The sequence below is a fragment of the Neofelis nebulosa genome, chromosome 15 (genome assembly GCF_028018385.1).
Source record: "Neofelis nebulosa isolate mNeoNeb1 chromosome 15, mNeoNeb1.pri, whole genome shotgun sequence".
Classification (NCBI taxonomy): Eukaryota; Metazoa; Chordata; class Mammalia; order Carnivora; family Felidae; genus Neofelis; species Neofelis nebulosa.
Window position 1 is genome coordinate 8,033,881 of NC_080796.1, and position 18,015 is coordinate 8,051,895.

Genomic DNA, 18,015 nt, shown 5'->3' on the forward strand with positions numbered 1-18,015 from the left:
TTAGCAAGTTAGTTCCAGGAGGTGTCAGGATATCTAGGCTGGGGGGAAGGGCAGGAAATGGTACCTGCCAGCAACTTTGTTCCTGGAGAACTCCCACACCGATCTCTGTCCCTCCAGCACAGCTACTGATTTTTAAAATTCTAGATTTTTTAGTCCTGTTGGTTGTAAGAACTTGTAAAATTTGACCCGTCTCATTTTCCAAGCCAGATGTTATGGGGATTTGTTTTTCTCATGCTGGCTCCACATGAGAGGCTCTGTTTCTCTCCCTTCTCTGCACCCATTCTCTCCTGCAGACAGACTCCTAGGTCCATTTGGGTCCTCAGCACCTCTCTGCCCTTCCTCTCTTCCCCACTGTGACCTCTTCTCTACATTTAGTTGTGGGGGGGGGGGGGGGGAATTGTTCTGCCAGTCTTTGTGTCATTTTCTGAGTTATATATGCTGACGTGGGTGTTATCTAGGTGTACCTGGGTAGTGGGGCAAGCCCGGGTCCTCCTACTCTGCCATCATCCCTAGAAGTCCTAGTTTGATAATTTTATAAAGTAAGTTATTGATTACATACATTTAAATTTCCAGGGGACCTAGGTTAAGTGGCTTAGTCGATTAAGCATCTGAATCTTGGTTTTGGCTCAGGTCATGATCTCACAATTTGTGAGATCGAGCCCCACGTCAGGTTCTATGCTCAGTGCGGAATATGCTGAAGATTCTTTCTCTCTCCCTCTGCCCCCTCCCTGGCATGTGTTCTCTCTACATCTCTCTCTCTCTCTATCTCAAATAACAAAAAACACCTTTGCCAGAACATTAAATTGTCATCTACACATACATATTTTTTAAATATCAGGTTTTAATATTTGAGATTCGGGGTGAATATATTCACTTCATAAACCAAGATCTCTTTCCAGTTTTTTATCTCTTTTTCCTTGTTGAACACAATTCACAGTGGTTGGAATGACCTCTCCAGAATACCTACATATGGCAGTTTCAGCCTATAGAAAGTTCTCTGCCCAGGAAGACCTTCTGCTATATGAATCCAGGATCTGAGGCCCCTCCCAGAGGGATCTGGTTAATAATAGCAAGTTTACCGAGTAGGGACTGAAATAAGTCTTCTCATTATTTCTAGCGCATCTTTGGACTATTACTAAGCATCATTACCACCCAGGGATTTTCCATTTATTCATGTATTGAGCACCTGCTTCATACCAGGCACTGCAGCTGCATACTGGGACTCCCCATATCCTCCCCTCCTATTACAGAACTCGAGATCTATTACAGGAACCAGAGTAGAGAGATGCTAGCATGTGATGTATGCTGTGATGGGTTGGATGGTATGGTCACATGAAAGGAGACAGATTCACCCCTTGCCCCGGGGGAAGTGAGAACTCACCTGGGTTTGGGAAGAAGTGTGTGAGTTAGCCAGGTGAAAGAGTCCGGGAGGAGGTGGCTGGGAGGAGCACCCTAGGCCAGGGGGAAGGACACGAGCAAGTGTGGCACGTTCGGGAGTTGTAAATGGGTTGGTACAGAGGATGCCTTGGTCGCAAAGGGGCAAGAGGGGAAAGGGGAGATTCTCCGGGAAGCAGGACCAGATGATGAAGGGCCTTGAATGTCATTGGATTTTGACTGGGGGAGTAAAATGACTTGATTGAGAAATGTGTCCGTAGACAGGAGCACAGAGTATGTCTAGATCGGGGGCAGTGGGAATACGTATACAGAAACCAGTTAAAAGGCTAGAAGTCCTGGGGGTACTGAGGGAGGACGATGGTCAGGATGAAAGAAGGTGGACCGGGAGCTTCAGGTGGGTGTGTGGAGGAGAGAGGACAGAGGCCCAGGGTCATGGCCACGGGAGGGGAAAGTGACTACACTGCAGGGATAGGAAGTAGGGGGAGGAGGCTTGCGTGGAAACAAGTGAATTCTGTGCATGTTGGAAATCTAATTCTTACGGGGCAGTCAAATGAACATCTTCGATCAGCATTTGGACGCATAGGTGTGGGACACGGGGAAGTGACAGGAGCCACGGACCAGGTGCCCAGCCGGGCAGGAAGTACAGTGGCAAGTGGGAGGAGAGAGGGGCTGGGGAGCGTGGACTCCACAGCAATCCTGGAAGCAAATGGTCATGAGTGGCGGAGGGATGAAGAAAACAGGAGAGTGGCATCCCTGTCAGTCCATTAGCAGGGGGGCCACCGGCAGAGGGACCTTGTCCTCAACGGGACCACAGGGTCAGGCAACAGCAGAAAGGTGGGGCCTGGGGGCCCACAGTGCTTTGCGAGTGGTATCTGTGCACATGTGTTCACCTGGGGGACTTTTGCTTTTATTTTCATTTGTTTTAGTTTTGTTTATTAAGAATTGTTTTTAGCAATTTAAGCATAGATCGAGCACGGGTCACCCTTTTACTGGTAGTCTGCACACTGCAATTTAAATACTGTGGGTTTTGCGTGTAAACAGAGGCCCAAATGGGGAAGTGAGTCATAGCATAATTAATCATAGATTATGAACTCTCATTTCTTTTGGTTCTGGACAGGACTACCTTGAAACTAAAAGAATGATTTTCCCCAGATTTTACTTTCTCAGCAACACTGAACTTCTCGACATCATAGCAAATAGCAGAAATCCAGAGTCTATACAGGTAATGTCATCATTCCACGCTCAGCGATGCTATTTCCCAACCAGGTCAGAATTTCTCAGTGGTGCTGACATTCGTTTCTGGTCCATAGCCTCATCTTGCGAAATGTTTTGAAAATATAAAACAGTTACTGCTGTGGAAGCAAGAAATTGGGCCTCCTGCCGTCATAATGCTCATATCCGCTGAAGGAGAGTGCCTTCTGCTGCCCAAGTACGGTTTGTAGGTTACAAACTCAGCATTCCCAGCCTGTAAAACTTCTTTATTGAATAATCTGCTTGGACATTTCTGATATTTCAGCGGAAGTTTGCTGAGCCAATGATTTCTTCAAAACTAATGTACCTATGCAGAATTTTACCTTTCCATTTCTGTATTTGTTGCTATCGTCCTGAATGCCACCACGAGGTTTTATTCTAGGAACTTAGGAAGGAGATTGGCAGTTTGCTTGGGGTTGTTAATGCTGCTTCCCCTGCTTCCTCCCCGACCCCGGGCCCCGTTGTGAATGTCCCCAAGTTAGCCAGGTCCTGCTGCCACACTGGTCCAGTTTGCCAGCCAGCCTTTGGCGTGTGCTTCCTGATGTGAGCTGATTAAAAAGGCTACACCCATGTGCTCCCATCACCAGCCTCCCTAACCCAGCCCTGCCCCAGGCCGGCTGTTGAAAAGAACCAGGGAGGAATACAAAAACGCTTTGTAATGTAATTTATCTACTTTGTCAGTTCACATCTTACTGGAAACTCTTAATTTTGTAAACCCCTGGTTTCGACGTCAGGATTTCCTCAAGTTAGGTGGCATGTCTTCCGTGTAGATTTCCAAATTAAGATCTAGAGTAAACAAAATTACAGATTTATGATCTTTTGGCCTGTGAATGTTATAAGTGTAGAAGACTTAGTCTACAGCCTTATCAAAGGAACGAGACATGAATAAAAAGAATTCTTTGCCAATTATTTTTGAAAAAAATATAGGAAAATTCGAGTAAGAAGTGCCGTGGAACAGTGGCTGGTAAATGTTGAGAAAGGCATGTTTGATGTGCTGAAAAAGTGAGTACGATTTTTAAATCCTAAGATTACATTATATATATTTTAAACTCAGTTAATTATTTATTAATCTAAGTGGAAAGTATCCGCAGAAATGTGTGGAGTAAAGTCTTTGAAATGGGCTTTGATAGAACACGATGGCGTATGGCTGAATGGAAAATAATCATTTTTACAATGTGAATGTCTGTTTGAGAGCATCATCACGGACCGCACTCAGGCGGTTTTTGTGTGCTTTGAGACTCGCGAGTATCTTCAAACTGGCCCGGACCTGAACTTGGGGTGGGCATCGCCACCTGCTTCCAAAAGACCCAGCTCACCCGGCTTCTGCTTCCTCACACTGTTTGTTCGGTTCAGTCTTCATAATGTTCTCCTCCTTACATTTCAGTCTGTCGTTGGCTGCTGTTCTTGAAGGAAGAGCTTCAGAGTGGGAACTTGTAAAACTAATTTGACTAGAGCAGTCTTGTACATTTCTAATTATTTATGGTCGATTCTAGAAAGGCTACTTACTGGTTGGGGGGCGCCTGGGTGGCTCGGTTGATTAAGCATCCAACTCTTGATTTCAGCCCAGATCATGATCTCATGGTTCGTGAGTTCGAGCCCCACATCGGGCTCTGTGCTGACAGTGTGGAGGCTGCTTGGGATTCTCTCGCTCCTCCTCTCTCTCTGTCCCTCCCTGGCTTGCTCTCTCTCTCTCTCAAATTAAATAAAAATAAACTTAAAAAAAAAAAAAAGAAAGGCTACTTATTGGTCTTGAAGTTTTAATATCTGTATTTATTAATATGATCCTGAATGCCCATGCAAGGCTTCTAGAGTAGAGTAGATTATTATTTACTTACATAAATAACCACAGTGGCTTTCCCTGGCTCTGGTTTTTCCCTGGGGTGATGTGATAAGGGCCAGATGTCATCTTATGTGTGAGGGCAGGAACTCCTGTGGGCAAGGACGCCACCCCCCCCCCCCCCCCCCCGCCCCGCAAAAGGCATCTGGGCATTTGAGAGACCAACAGATTTCCACTTGTTACTCTGGGAGTTTTCTGGTTAGAGAGTCTTGTCATTTGCTAATAATGATAATACTGCTACTAATGTCTCTTTACAGTCCTTTTAAAAGTGTCACTCCTTTTCATGTTGTTTAGGATGACAGATGTACAGTGTTGAAAAGCAGAGGTGACAGTGAGCATCCTTCTCTTGTTCCTGACTTTACTGGGAACATCTCTAGTATTTCCCCATTTGTAACGATGCTTAGATTTCTGGAATATACCCCTCATCAAAGTAAAGAGTTTTGTTCTATTCCTTGTTTGCAGAGTTTTTAATAATTAAAGGATGTTTATTAAGATCAGAGGGTTTTTTTAATGAAACTATCAAGAATCCCAAATACTCTTTCAACTTTGATTTGTGGTTGTCATGAATTACAATAACAGATTTCCTTATGTTGAATTTTCCTTGTTTTCTTGTTCATTCTTTGGTCCACTTACTTTATTTTTTAGAAAACTGTGTTAAACATTTCTTCCTTTTCTGTGGATTTTTATCCTTTTCGTATTTCTAGCATTTCTTTCTTTCTTTTAAAAAATTTTTAAAAAATATTTGTTTATTCTTTGAGAGAGAGAGAGAGAGAGTGAGCATGAGCGAGACAGGGGCAGAGAGAGGGGGAGACAGAATCCAAAGCAGGCTCCAGGCTCTGAGCTGTCAGCACAGAGCCCCACGTGGGGCTCGAACTCACGGACTGTGAGATCATGACCTGAGCCGAAGTCGGTCACTCAACCGACTGAGCCACCCAGGCCCCCTCTTTCTTTTTTTTTTTTTTTTAAGTTTATTTATTTATTTTGAGAGAGCACGCATGCATGTGCGAGCTGGGGAGGAGCAGAGAGAGGAGAGAGAGGATCCTAAGCAGGATCCACGATGTCAGTGCAGAGCCAATTCAGGACTCGAACTCACAAAGCGTGAGATCGTGACATGAGCCCGAGTCAAGAGTTGGATGCTTGCCTGAGCCACCTGGTTGCCCAGCACTATTTTTAATAGGTAAATGTTTCACCACCCCTGTTGCCTCCCTTAACCTTGCTGCACGTCTGCAGAGTCCCTTCCGTAAACTCCCCGAGTACCCTCGTGTGTGCTCCTTCCCACGGTTTCCTGTTGTATGTCTTCTCGTGACTGGGCTCTTGGTTTCGGTGGGGGGAGTTCACTTACTGTTGTTATATTGAGTTTCCTCATCTCTTTTGGGGTTGACATGCCAAAGTCAGAGACACTTTTTCCTGGTGAATACTCTTAAAATGTTAATGTAGTCAAAGCCTGTGGTAAAATCCAATTTGTCCCCAGTGTGCATGGTCACTCCAGAATGCCCTCCCGTCACCTCCGTAATCATGTGGGATTTTATTCCAAATTGAACTCCCTGTGTATGCATCTGTAATTCTCTAGTGTTAGTAATTTTTTGGTCTGTTTGGTTTGGTTTTTGTTCATGATGGATTCATACGTCTCACACTGTAGACTTTAGTTTCATTCTGCTGTATATTTCCAAGTAATTTTTTCAGAAAGCATCTGTGAGTGGCAAATATTTTTATTTTGCTCTCCTACTTGCATGCTAATCTGAATGGAATTAATTTCTAAGTTCAAATCCAACGTGTTGAATGCTAGCTCCCCCAAAATATCACCAAAGCGATGCGTTGGTGAGGAAGAGCTGAGTGGATCGGGTCAAGGAGAAACACCGCGAGACCCTCGGAGCACCAGGTGGGCAGGACAGAGCTGGAATGTCTTCTGGGATGCTGCAGTGTGGCGTCAGGCGGCCTCTCAGTGGGGGGCTTGATGACACCTGGGTCAAGAGCAGGAGACAACAGTGCAGGGGTGGTGGACATGCAGGGTCTGCCCTTTTCTGCCGGGTTTTGGGAGAAGCATTGATTTTGTTCTGATACGTGACCATTCTGCAGGTCAGCCCAAACTGAGGTCTTCTCTCACCTTTGGAGAAGTTACTTTTATTTTATCGAGTGTTGTAGGACTTGGCAGTGTTCTGTCTCTCCAGGTGAGGTTCGTATTCAGAAGTGACACTCCCCTCTGGCTGAGCGATCGTCAGCCGCCGCCCACCCGTGACATGCATCGGGTCCCGGAGCCTCGGATGTGTGCTCGCTTTGGGAACGGAGCTGCGCGAGGCTGCGTGGGCTCCGTTCACACCGCGCCCCTGGGCAGACCGGGTTATTCACGCTCACACCAGCGAGTCCCTATCCCCCTGCGAGCAAACACCAGTGCGTAATCGCAGCGGGCCGCCCGCCACGGCTGCAGTCGGCAGGACGGACGCGGGGCCCAGTCCGTGGTGGCTCATCTCTCAGCGTCTGCAGATTCCTTCTGTCTCTCCCGGAGCCTGCACACCCCCTCTGTCACCTCGCGGGTCACCTCGCTGGTCCCGGAGTTCCAGCCCCACTTCAGATCTTCGTCCTCTTAGGGGAAAATGCCAGGGTCCCCTTCCCTTGTTTGCTCTCCCTCCCTCTCTCCCCACCCCCAACCCCCCTTCCTCTTTATCTTCCCCATCCGTGGTTCAGAGGCACTGCTCTGCTGCTCCCTCCAGCAGTCACCCTAGGACGCTCCCAACGCCCCCACCCCCGACCGGAAGTCAGCACAGGGCAGGTGGTGGAGACACAGGCAGAGGTCACGGCTCTCGTGACCATCCGAAGATCCTCCCTGGGTGCTGTTGTGTTTGTCGCAGCCGACAGTGGTGTTCTTTGGTTTCTCTGCTCTTCTTTCTGTAATTCAATCCGTTTGCTGTCTGTCTGCAAGAGACTTTCCACGTCGCCAGTGTCCCAGAGCACACTTTGTTGTCGTCCAGTGTGGTGTGCATGTGTGTGCGTGTGTATGTATAAAATATGTAATGTGTGTATTATATATAATATTCGTGTCTCATCTGTCATTTGAAAGAATATGGTTCAGGATGAAGACAGGATTATTAAGTCAAAAATCTTGATCCACTCACACTATAGACTATAAAAAATCAGAATAAATATTTCCCAAACCCTGGGGGAAACAAAATAAAGAAAATACAGTGTGCAGTGGGTGGGGGGAGAGGGTCAAAATAAGAATAAGATCCTAATTAAAAGATCTTGTCAAAAGATAAATGGAACTGTATCCTGTTTGAGAGATACAGCCATGCTACAAAAAGTTATGAATAAAAGCAATAAAGACAGTTCATGGAATAACAAACCAAAAGAAAACAAACACTAAATGAAATAAAAGACCAATTTAATTGAGTAAACATACATTCGCCACTGATGTTGTCTTGAAATCTATAAAAAGCCACTATAAACGTATTTGCCCTCAGTGGCAATGATAAAGAAGAAAATAACAAAAACAGACACCATTTGCAATTATAGCAAAAATTAGAATCAATGTTCATTTTAAAAATCAAATAAATTCTAGAGGCACCTGGGGGGCTCAGACGGTTGTCTGACTCTTGGTTTCAACTCAGGTCATGATCTCACGGTTGGTTCTCTCTCTCTCTCTCTCCAAATAAACACACATTTTTTTAATTAAAAAAATAAAAAATAAAGTCTAAATAAAGATTGATAAATGAAGTATTAGAAGAAAACAGATTTAGTGTTGAGAATTTCTAATTTCAGTGAGAAAATGTGTGAGAATTTCAGTGAGAAAATGTGAAGAGTCATCAATTTGACTATATAGAAACTTAAAACTGTGAGTGAAAAAAACCCACCGTAACAATGTGAAGACATATACTGATGGCACACATGAACTTTAGTCTTAAAGAAAAATTTCTACATATTTTTCATAAATCCTATTTTCTTCATTATGACTCATTTTTAAAGTTAAATGCAAGGCTTTACGGCTAAAGTTCATTTGGTGGTTTCAGCCCAGTACTCCATCTTGTACAAATTAGTCTTATTTTTTAAACATTTTATTCATTTTTGAGACAGAGAGACAGAGCATGAGCATGGGAGGGGCAGAGAGAGGGGGAGGGAGACCCAGAACCCGAAGCAGGCTCCAGGCTCCGAGCTGTCGGCGCAGAGCCCGACGCGGGGCCTGAACTCACAAACTGTGAATCGCGACCTGGGCCGAAGTCCGACGCTTAACCGACTGAGCCACCCAGGCACTCTTGTACAAATTATTTTAAACGCTGACTTTGTCACTGATAGTATGAAATTCAAACCTAAATATGTGTCGTCTCCCCCTTCTAGCTTTCCCATCCCCAAAACTTGGTGGCCCCTCACTGCACAAGTACAGATGGTATTAAAGAGAAGTTTAAGGAATATTCACTATGCATGAATTAAGGCTCTGTTATCTCTAGCATTTGATCCCATACATATACCTAGAGTTAAAAAATCAGAGATCCTAAGGGAAAATCTTGTCATGCTTGATCATTAAGGGGCCACGATGATTACATGTAATAATGGAAATAAAACGTTTTGTTTATAGATTTGTAAGTCAAGGGGTCGAAGACTGGAGCCACCAGACTTTTTCCGTGTGGGTGGTGTCTCATCCGGGACAAGTGGTCCTCACAGTGGTAAGTTCGTTTGAACTAGACTGCCAAGAAAGCAAAGTGTAGAAATAAACCATTATGAACGGTACTTATATGTGCCACTTACTTTGAAATGCATCAAAACATAAGATGGACGGACGGATGGATACATGGACAGATGTGCGAGAAAGCAAATGTAGCAAAAAATTAGCACATAGGTGGCGGGTATATGGGTATTCGTTTTATAATTCCACCTTTTCGTGTTTTTAAATGTTTTCATAAGAAAACGTTGAATGGAAATAAATCGCACGCTATTTTCTTAGGGATGTCACTCTGTTGCATTGTGTTTGTTTTCTACCATCGTCATTAGAGAGTTACCGCAAACTTAGCACACGTTCATTACATCGCGGCTCTGCCGGTTCCAGGCCTCCCTGGGCTCACTGGCTAAAATCAAGGTGTCAGCCGGGCCACATTCCTTCCTGGAGGCTCTGGGGGAGCCTCCCTTTCCTCATCTTTTCCAGCTTCTAGAGACCACTGACACCCCTTGGCTTGTGGCCCCTGTCTCTCTGGCCGGTCTCCTTCGTCTGACCTCCCTCTGCAGGCAGAAAAAGTTCTCCCATGTGATCACATTGGGACCACCCAGATAATCCAGAGTAATCGCTCCACCTCAAGGTCTTGATTTAATTAAGTGAGGTGCCAGAAGCACCTGGGGATTAGCACCTGGATATCTTTGCAGGGAGCCATTATTCTGGGCCTCAAAGGAGAAGAAGAAGAAACGCAAGGCATGTGTGGTACCAAGAAAGCCAAGGCAGGCAGCTCCTGTGAGCAGAGCCAGTGAAGTAATGGCTGAAGCTGAGAGAGTGTATAGAACCTGCAGAAAAAGACAAGGAAGAGGAAAGACCCCAGTGGACACCCACCTGTAACAAACCAGATGAAGGAGGGGGCTGTGCAAGGATGGAATCGAGTGCCCAGGAGGGGGGTCCTGGAAGCTAAGGGAGGAGAGAGGGAATTTGATGGACTTTTCTCTAGAAAAAGTGCATGGTCATCATTTTAAAATGCTCTAGAGAGGCCTGAAGAGTCCTCTGTGTCCGTTGGCGATGAGGGTCTGCAGGAACCATGGAGACAGTAGTTTTCCCGCAGTGGTGAAGGCGGAAGTCTTGTCATCAGGAGTTACTATTGTCGAGTGGCTTTATTAAATCCTCTATTAAATGTAAAACCAACATCACCTCGTTTTACTCTGCCTTGTGCCACCACAACTGCCGAGTCTCTGTTAAGAGAACCTGGGATTATGGACCCGAATTCCGATGTCAAATCCCCTTGGTCCCGTTTGTCGTCCCCTTGACTGAATATCGATCAGATCCTCTAAGATCCTGGGCTGAGGACTTGCTGAAGCTGTTGTCTGCAAAGGCGGCGAAATTGTAATGAATCCATCTGGATGTTTCTGTGGTTTACCAGCATTCGAATGATTGAATCTGCTCTACGAAGAAAAGATCTTCCCCAGATCCCTGGTCCTCCAAAAACGTTAACAGTAAGAAGCAGGCTGGGTCATTTCCAGAAATGCTTTATTATAGGCTTGAGCTTAAATCACCGAACAGACTTTGCCCCGTTTCCTCCCAGGCTGCCTACTGCTCATCTCTCCTCTCTGTACAGTTGAAAGCCTCCCTTTCTCCCGCGCACGTGACGTGCCTGGGAACCTTCTCCCAGCAGACACCTGTGGGCGGGCGGGGGTGAGATGTTTGCACGCTCTGGCCACCGACAGAATTCCAGAATCCCAGCGTGGGTTTATCCAAGCCGTAGCGAGTGAGGACTCCCTTCCATCCATCTACATAAATAAATGAAGATCTGGTTCCCAGTCCACCTCACTGGAACCAAATCCTCCTCCGTCCCCACTGCTGCAGCCCAGGGAAGGCACTCGGGCATTGGATGCTCTCCCCCGAGGCTGGGAATCTTGAATAGATGCCTCAAACCCAGCAGTGGGGTGGCTTCTGGCTCTGGTAAGTGCTGTGGCCTCGATGACGGTCCCTGCTGCCTGGCCCAGACTTGCTCCCGCCTACTTCCTGAGTCTCCGTGTCCAGCCTCCTGTTGATCCACTGCTGTGGGTTACCACGTCCTTGAAGAAAGTCAGCCAGCAGCACCGACGGGTGCATCAGGTGTCCCATCCTCTACCCTCTGACCTTGCTCTGGGCAAAAGCCCCCCCCCCACCTTGCTATACATATTACCTCCATGTTAATTATTCCAGTATTTATTTCTTCACAGCCTTACTTATATGTTTCTTAGGCACTTCAGATTCATAAAATCCCAAAACGAATTCACTGTTCCCTCTCACCCTCAGCACACTTCTCCCTCAGTATGACTATCCTAGTGACCGAAATCACGATTTATCTCATTATGGGGCAGAAGCCTACAAGCCTCCTGACGTGTCCCCTCCACCGACTTCCAGGTCAATGTGACGTTAATCCAGTAGCCTTCTTAAAACAGCTCTGGCGTTTACGGGAAGAGTGAGCGTCCGAAGATGGATCAAGTAACAAGTTATTCGGAGTTCCTGAAAATTATGATTGCAGACACCATATTCTAAGACTAGTATTTCTGGGTTCAACTGAGGAAACGGTGCTGACTTCCTGTTGGGGTTTTCTACCATTATTACTGTCCCTGGATTATTACTCAGGCTAGTGATGGTGGTTAAGAATACAAGATTTCAGGGCACCTGGGTGGCTCGGTCGATTAAGCGTCCGACTTCAGCTCAGGTCATGATCTCACGGTTCATGAGTTCAAGCTCCACATCGGGCTCTGTGCTGACAGTGTAGAGCCTGCTTGGGATTCTGTGTCTCCCTCACTCTCTGCACCTTCTCCACTCAATGCTTTCTCTCTCTCTCAAATAAATAAACTTAAAAAAAAAAAGAATACAAGATTTCAAAAGTATAAATATTGGTGGTAAATACATTTCGGCTTCTTAAAAAACAAGGGCCCCACAGGCGTTAACCCGAGTTCAGTGTCTTACTCTCAGATACGTACAAGCAGGTAAACTGCGCACACTCACATGGTGTGAAAACGTCTGGTGTAATTCATCAAGTTTATTCTTCACTCGTCATCTTGACCTCTTTTTCAGAGCCAGATTATGTTTTCTAACGATTGCATCAGAAGTTTTGCGAGTTCTCGTTCAAGAGAGGAGCTGGAGAAAGTCCGTGCTGGTCTGATGGGCCAGCTGGAGGAGATTTCGGAGCTTGTGGCGCTGGATTGCGGTAACGCGCGCACAAAAGCCGTCCTGGGGGCGCTGCTCACGCTGTACGTTCACTGCAGAGACATAGTGGGGGACCTGCTGCTGAAAGGGGTCTTCAGTGCAGATGATTTTGAGTGGACAAGGTAAGTAGGTGAGACGACAACACCACCTAAAAAAATAACTCGTCCCTCGTCCAGCGCTCCCTCTCGGTAAATTAATTCTCTGGCTCAGATTTTGTCAAACCCAAGTCTTACTTTTCCAGGACATGTAGAAATTCTGAGCAAACCGTGTCGGTTTGGATACCGCGTGCCTCTGCTGCTTCCTCCTTTCCACTGTCCTTCCGCTTGGTTCGAACCTCTTTCTGCTCCATCTTCCTGGACTGGCTTCCTTCTTCCTGTGGTTGTGTTTTCCCTCGCCTTTCAGCCAGAGGGCAGCTCTCAGTGGGCAGTGACAGCAGCTCTCCCTCGGGCCTCCCAATTCCCCCCGTGCGCGCTCAATTCTGGGACACAAGTCAGGTGTCAGAACCCCTTTCTCCCAGCAGGAGCCTGGGAGCGTGTACTCACACTTACGTGGTGTTTTGTGTGCAAACACGACACTGTAGAAAACAGAACCACCGGCTTTGGGGAGAAAAGATCAAGCAGAAGAGTCCTGTAATGTGCAGTTTCAAACTTCTGAGCTAATTTTTCTCTACGGTTTCCTCTGTTCATAGAAAAACAACTGTCCTGCATGCGTAAGGTCTTTGGTTCTTAAGAAAAGCTCACTGTTAAGAAATTCTGCGTTACTATAAATCTCCTTATTTTTGATGTAACAATTTCCTTAAACTCTAGGGAAAATGGAGCAGAGAGGCCGATATATTTGACTAACACCACTTGTGTATATCTTACCTGAGTACTTTCTATTTGACACGTATTCACACGTTCGTCTTCTGGCAGAAGTATAACGGTCTACATTTTTAATTGCCAAGGAAATACGCCATCTTTTTGAACCATCACCCCAGAGTTTAGTGTGTCATTGCTACTTTGCTAGTGACTCTCGGAGAGTGAAAACCAAGGGTGGAAGAGCATATGTAGAAAAGCAAAGTGGAAAAGACGTGATTCCAATAAACCCTGAGAGCACCTGTGATTCTAGGGCTACGGTTCCCAAATTACGGGCCAGCATGACCTAAGGCACCACAGGGAACTCACAGGACACCAGTGAGCAAGAAATGTTAAACTTCTGAAGGACTCGGAGGGATACAGAACACCTGTCAGACACCAGGCAAACTAGTAGCTCCGAGTAACTGACAGGTTTAACGTGAGACCACGCGATAAACGGTCAGTGATTTCTTATCCTTGCAAAGCTAGGTTTTGGACAGTTTCCCTGATTAATAAAAAAGGCAAGCACTAAATGAAAATTAACGTGAAACAAGATTGGCAGTATACTATCTGATTCTAAGGTTTGAGGAATTATGTAGTGCACAACACATACACACATCCCATTAGTAAATAACTGTGATTATTTAACAATGACAAAAAAAGGATTTTCTTTTGGGGCACCTGGGTGGCTCAGTCAATTAAGCATCTGACTCTTAATTTTGGCTGAGGTCATGATCCCGGGGTCATGGGATCAAGTGGAAAGATAACCCATGATCAAGGATTGAAAAAAATTAATATTGTTAAAATGTCCATACGACCCAAAGTGATCTATGGATTCCATGCAAACCTTCTCAAAATTCCAATGGCAATTTTCACAGAAATAGAAAAAAATGTCCTAAAATTTCTGTGGAACCACAAAAGACCTCTCAAATATACAAAACAGTCTTGAGAAAGAAGAACAAAGAAGGCGGTATCACACTTCCTGATTTCAAGCTATATTACAGAGCTATAATAATCAAAACACTATGGTATTAGCATAAAAATTGACACATAGACCAATGGAACAGAATAGAAAGCCAGGAGATATATATATATGTATAGACATGCATATAGACGTATATACGTGTATATGTATGTTGACGTATATGTAGTCAATCTGTGACCGAAGAGCCAAGAATAGGCAATGGGGAAAGGATAGTCTCTTCAATAAATAGTGTTTGGAAAACTGGACAGCTGCATGCAAAGAATGAAATCGGACCCCTACCTGATGCCACTCACAGAAACCAACTTAAATGGATTAAAGACTTGAACATAAGACTTAAAACCATAAAACTTCTACACAAAAACATGGACAGTAAATTCCTTGTTATTGGTCTTGGCAATAATTTTCGGATTTGACACCAAAAGTAAAGGAAACAAAAGCAAAAATAAACAAATGGGTCTACATCAAACCAAAAGCTTCTGCACAAGAAAGGAAACCATCAATAAATTTAAAAGGCAGCCTATGGGGGCGCCTGGGTGGCTCAGTCAGTTGAGCGTCCGACTTCAGCTCAGGTCAGGATCTCTCAGTTCGTGAGTTCAAGCCCCACGTCGGGCTCTGTGCTGCCAGCTCAGAGCCCGGAGCCTGCTTCGGATTCTGTGTCTCCCTCTCTCTGCCCCTTCCCCACTCACACTCTGCCTCTCTCGGTCTCTCAAAAATGAATAAATGTTAAAAAAAAATTTTTTTAAGTAAAATAAAGGCAGCCTATGCAATGAGAGAAAATATTTGCAAACCATTAATCTAATAAGGGGTTAAGATCTAAAATATATAAAGAACTACAACTCAGCAAAATAAATTTTTTTTTATTAAAAAAATGTGCAGAAAAAAAAAATGTGCAGAGGAACTGAATAGACATTCAGTCGAAGGAAGAAATGCAGATGGCCAACAGGTATGTGAAAAGCTGTTCGGCACGACTAATCACCAGGGAAATGCAAATCAAAACCACAATGAGATATCACCTCATGTCTCACAATGCCTATTACCAGAAAGACCAGAAGTAACAAATTTTGGTGTGGCTGTGGAGAAAACACATTTATACATTGTTGGTGGAGATGTAAATTGGTGTACGTACTCTGGAAATGGATGGTGGTGTCTCATAAAATTAAAAATATAACTACCATGTGATCCAGCCATTCCACTTCTGGGTATTTTCCCTAATGAAATGAAATCACTATCTCAAAAATATATCTGTACCCCCATGTTCATTGTACCATTATTTATAATAGCCAAGACATTCATTAACTGATGAAGGGATAAAGAAAATGTAGGGGCACCAGGGTGGCTTAATCAGTCGAGCGTCCGACTTCAGCTCAGGTCATGATCTCATTGTCTGTGAGTTTGAGCCCCGTGTTGGGCTCTGCTGACAGCTCAGAGCCTGGAGGCTGCTTCGGATTCTATGTGTCTCTCTCTCTCGCTCTGCCCCTCCTTCCCTCTCTCCCTCTCTCTTTCTCTCTCTCTCTCTCTCTCTCTAAGAATAGATAAACATTAAAAAATATTAAAAAAGAAAATGTATTATAGCAGCACTGTCAACAATAGCCAAATTATGGAAAGAGCCTAAATGTCCATCAACTGATGAATGGATAAAGAAATTGTGGTTTATATACACAATGGAATACTACGTGGCAATGAGAAAAAATGAAATATGGCCTTTTGTAGCAACGTGGATGGAACTGGAGAGTGTGATGCTAAGTGAAATAAGCCATACAGAGAAAGACAGATACCATATGGTTTCACTCTTATGTGGATCCTGAGAAACTTAGCAGAAACCCATGGGGGAGGTTAGAGTGGGAGAGAGCCAAAGCATAAGAGACTGTTAAAAACTGAGAACAAACTGAGGGTTGATGGGGGGTGGGAGGGAGGGCAGGGTGGGTGATGGGTATTGAGGAGGGCACCTTTTGGGATGAGCACTGGGTGTTGTATGGAAACCAATTTGACAGTAAATTTCATATATTAAAAAATAAAAAATAAATAAAATTTAAAAAAACAAAAAAAAGAAAATGTAGTACATGGATAGAATGGGATATCACACAGCCATAAAAAATGAAGGAAATCCTACAACATGGATGGACCTTGATGGCATTATGCTAAATGAAATAAGTCAGATAATCTATGACCCCACTTATATGGGAAACCCCAAAACACTGAATTCATAGAAACAGAGAAGAGATTGGGGGTTGCCAGAGGCCGGGGATGGAGCTGGGGTGGATGATGGATGAAGGAAGTCATAGTACCAACTTCCAGTTATAAATAAGGTCTGGGGATGGAATGTATAGCACGGCACCTGTAGTTAACAATTCTTTATTGGAACGATGCCAAGACAGTAGATCTTAAATGATGTCATCACAAGAAAATGAAGTTCATAACTGTGTGAATGAGGGATGTTACCTAAATTTATTGTGATTCTTTCGCAATATGTACGTGTATCAAATCGTTATGTTGTGTGTTCACCTTTAACACAAAGGTATGTGTCGATATCTCGATAAAAATGGGGGGGGGGGGGAAGAACACATACTGTAAAGCTACAGATTGGTCACAAGTTTTACCCAGAGCCTCTTATAGAAGAGAAGATTTACAGTTACCACACAGTTGACGGGGTCATAAGATAAATACAATGGTTTTGTTCGATACTAAGAACAAAGAGCATTTCCCTCAGTTACCCTTATAGGAAGGGACCTGGTTATAATGAGCAATGTCATAAGCCACGTTTTTATTGAAAACCGTAATAAACTTCATAGGGATGATTCTTGTATAAATCCTCCGTTAGTGTTGCCCACACCACACCAAAGCAGCGGCAAGATTCAGCAAGGCCATTTTCCTCGCCGGGAAAAGTGCTCGTAAGTTTGTAGAGTTCTGAGTCCTAATATTTCATGTCTGATGTAGTCGTTGAATGATCTGTAACTCCTGTCATTTTTATTTTAATGTTTGTACTTGTTTTTTAGTCAACATCCCGTTTTTAGTTTTTATTGTGTTTCTACATGTGCAAAAAAAACTAAAAATAATTTTGTCCAAATAACATGAACATTGAAAATACCGTTCTCAGACATTTGCAGTATCAGTGGAACGAAAAACAACAGCTGTGCTACGTGTCCCAAGGCGATGCCAGCTTTACTTATGGCTACGAGTACCTGGGCTGTACCCCCAGACTGGTCCTTACGCCCCTCACCAACAGGTGCCAGCTCACACTCACGGGGGCTCTGCTCTTGAATCTCGGAGGCTGCCCCTCTGGGCCCACCGGGACGGGCAAAACAGAGAGTGTCAAAGATCTAGCAAAGGTAAGCAGTTTCTGTATCCAGAATAAATACACAGACCTTAACAGTACCTTAAACTTACACTGTTCCTGCTATTGAGATGTTCCTAACATTTAACAGACATCTCACCACGCTTATTAATTCATATAATTCGTCCTTTAATTTTTAAATGTCCACAGTGCACGGGGACTTGGCCTCTCTGCACGCCGAGCGTGCGTTGTGTTTGGGATTCCACCGGACAAGCTGACGCATGAACGGTGGTCTTGTCCCCCTTCATTTAAGGGTGACCCGTTTTGTTTGAGCCCCCCACACAGACTTTTACCTAGTCTTTGTGATTAATAGCAGAGTGTGTGTGTGTGTGTGTGTGTGTGGGTGTGTGTGTGAGAGAGAGAGAGAGAGAGAGAGACACAGAGACAGAGACAGAGAAGTAACTGATGAACGCAAGACGTATTTGACGTCCCTGGAACGATGTCACTGGAATGCTTTTTTCTCAGTTACTCGTTGGTGTGTTTTAAAAACAGGACCTTAGCGTTCCACTTACTGATCAACTTAACAAACAGCAGGGG

At 44.6% G+C, this 18,015-nt stretch overlaps 1 protein-coding gene across 3 annotated transcripts in view; it reads left to right on the plus strand.

Moving 5' to 3' along the window:
* Positions 1-18,015, plus strand: part of DNAH14 (dynein axonemal heavy chain 14) — a 326,351-nt gene that overhangs the window by 120,572 nt on the left and 187,764 nt on the right. For all 3 annotated transcript variants that reach the window (XM_058701177.1, XM_058701178.1, XM_058701179.1), the window contains exons 24-29: positions 2,513-2,617; positions 2,706-2,824; positions 3,574-3,648; positions 9,048-9,135; positions 12,198-12,451; positions 17,242-17,473. In XM_058701177.1, the coding sequence (XP_058557160.1) occupies positions 2,513-2,617; positions 2,706-2,824; positions 3,574-3,648; positions 9,048-9,135; positions 12,198-12,451; positions 17,242-17,473 (873 nt within the window). The remainder of the gene's footprint in view (positions 1-2,512; positions 2,618-2,705; positions 2,825-3,573; positions 3,649-9,047; positions 9,136-12,197; positions 12,452-17,241; positions 17,474-18,015) is intronic.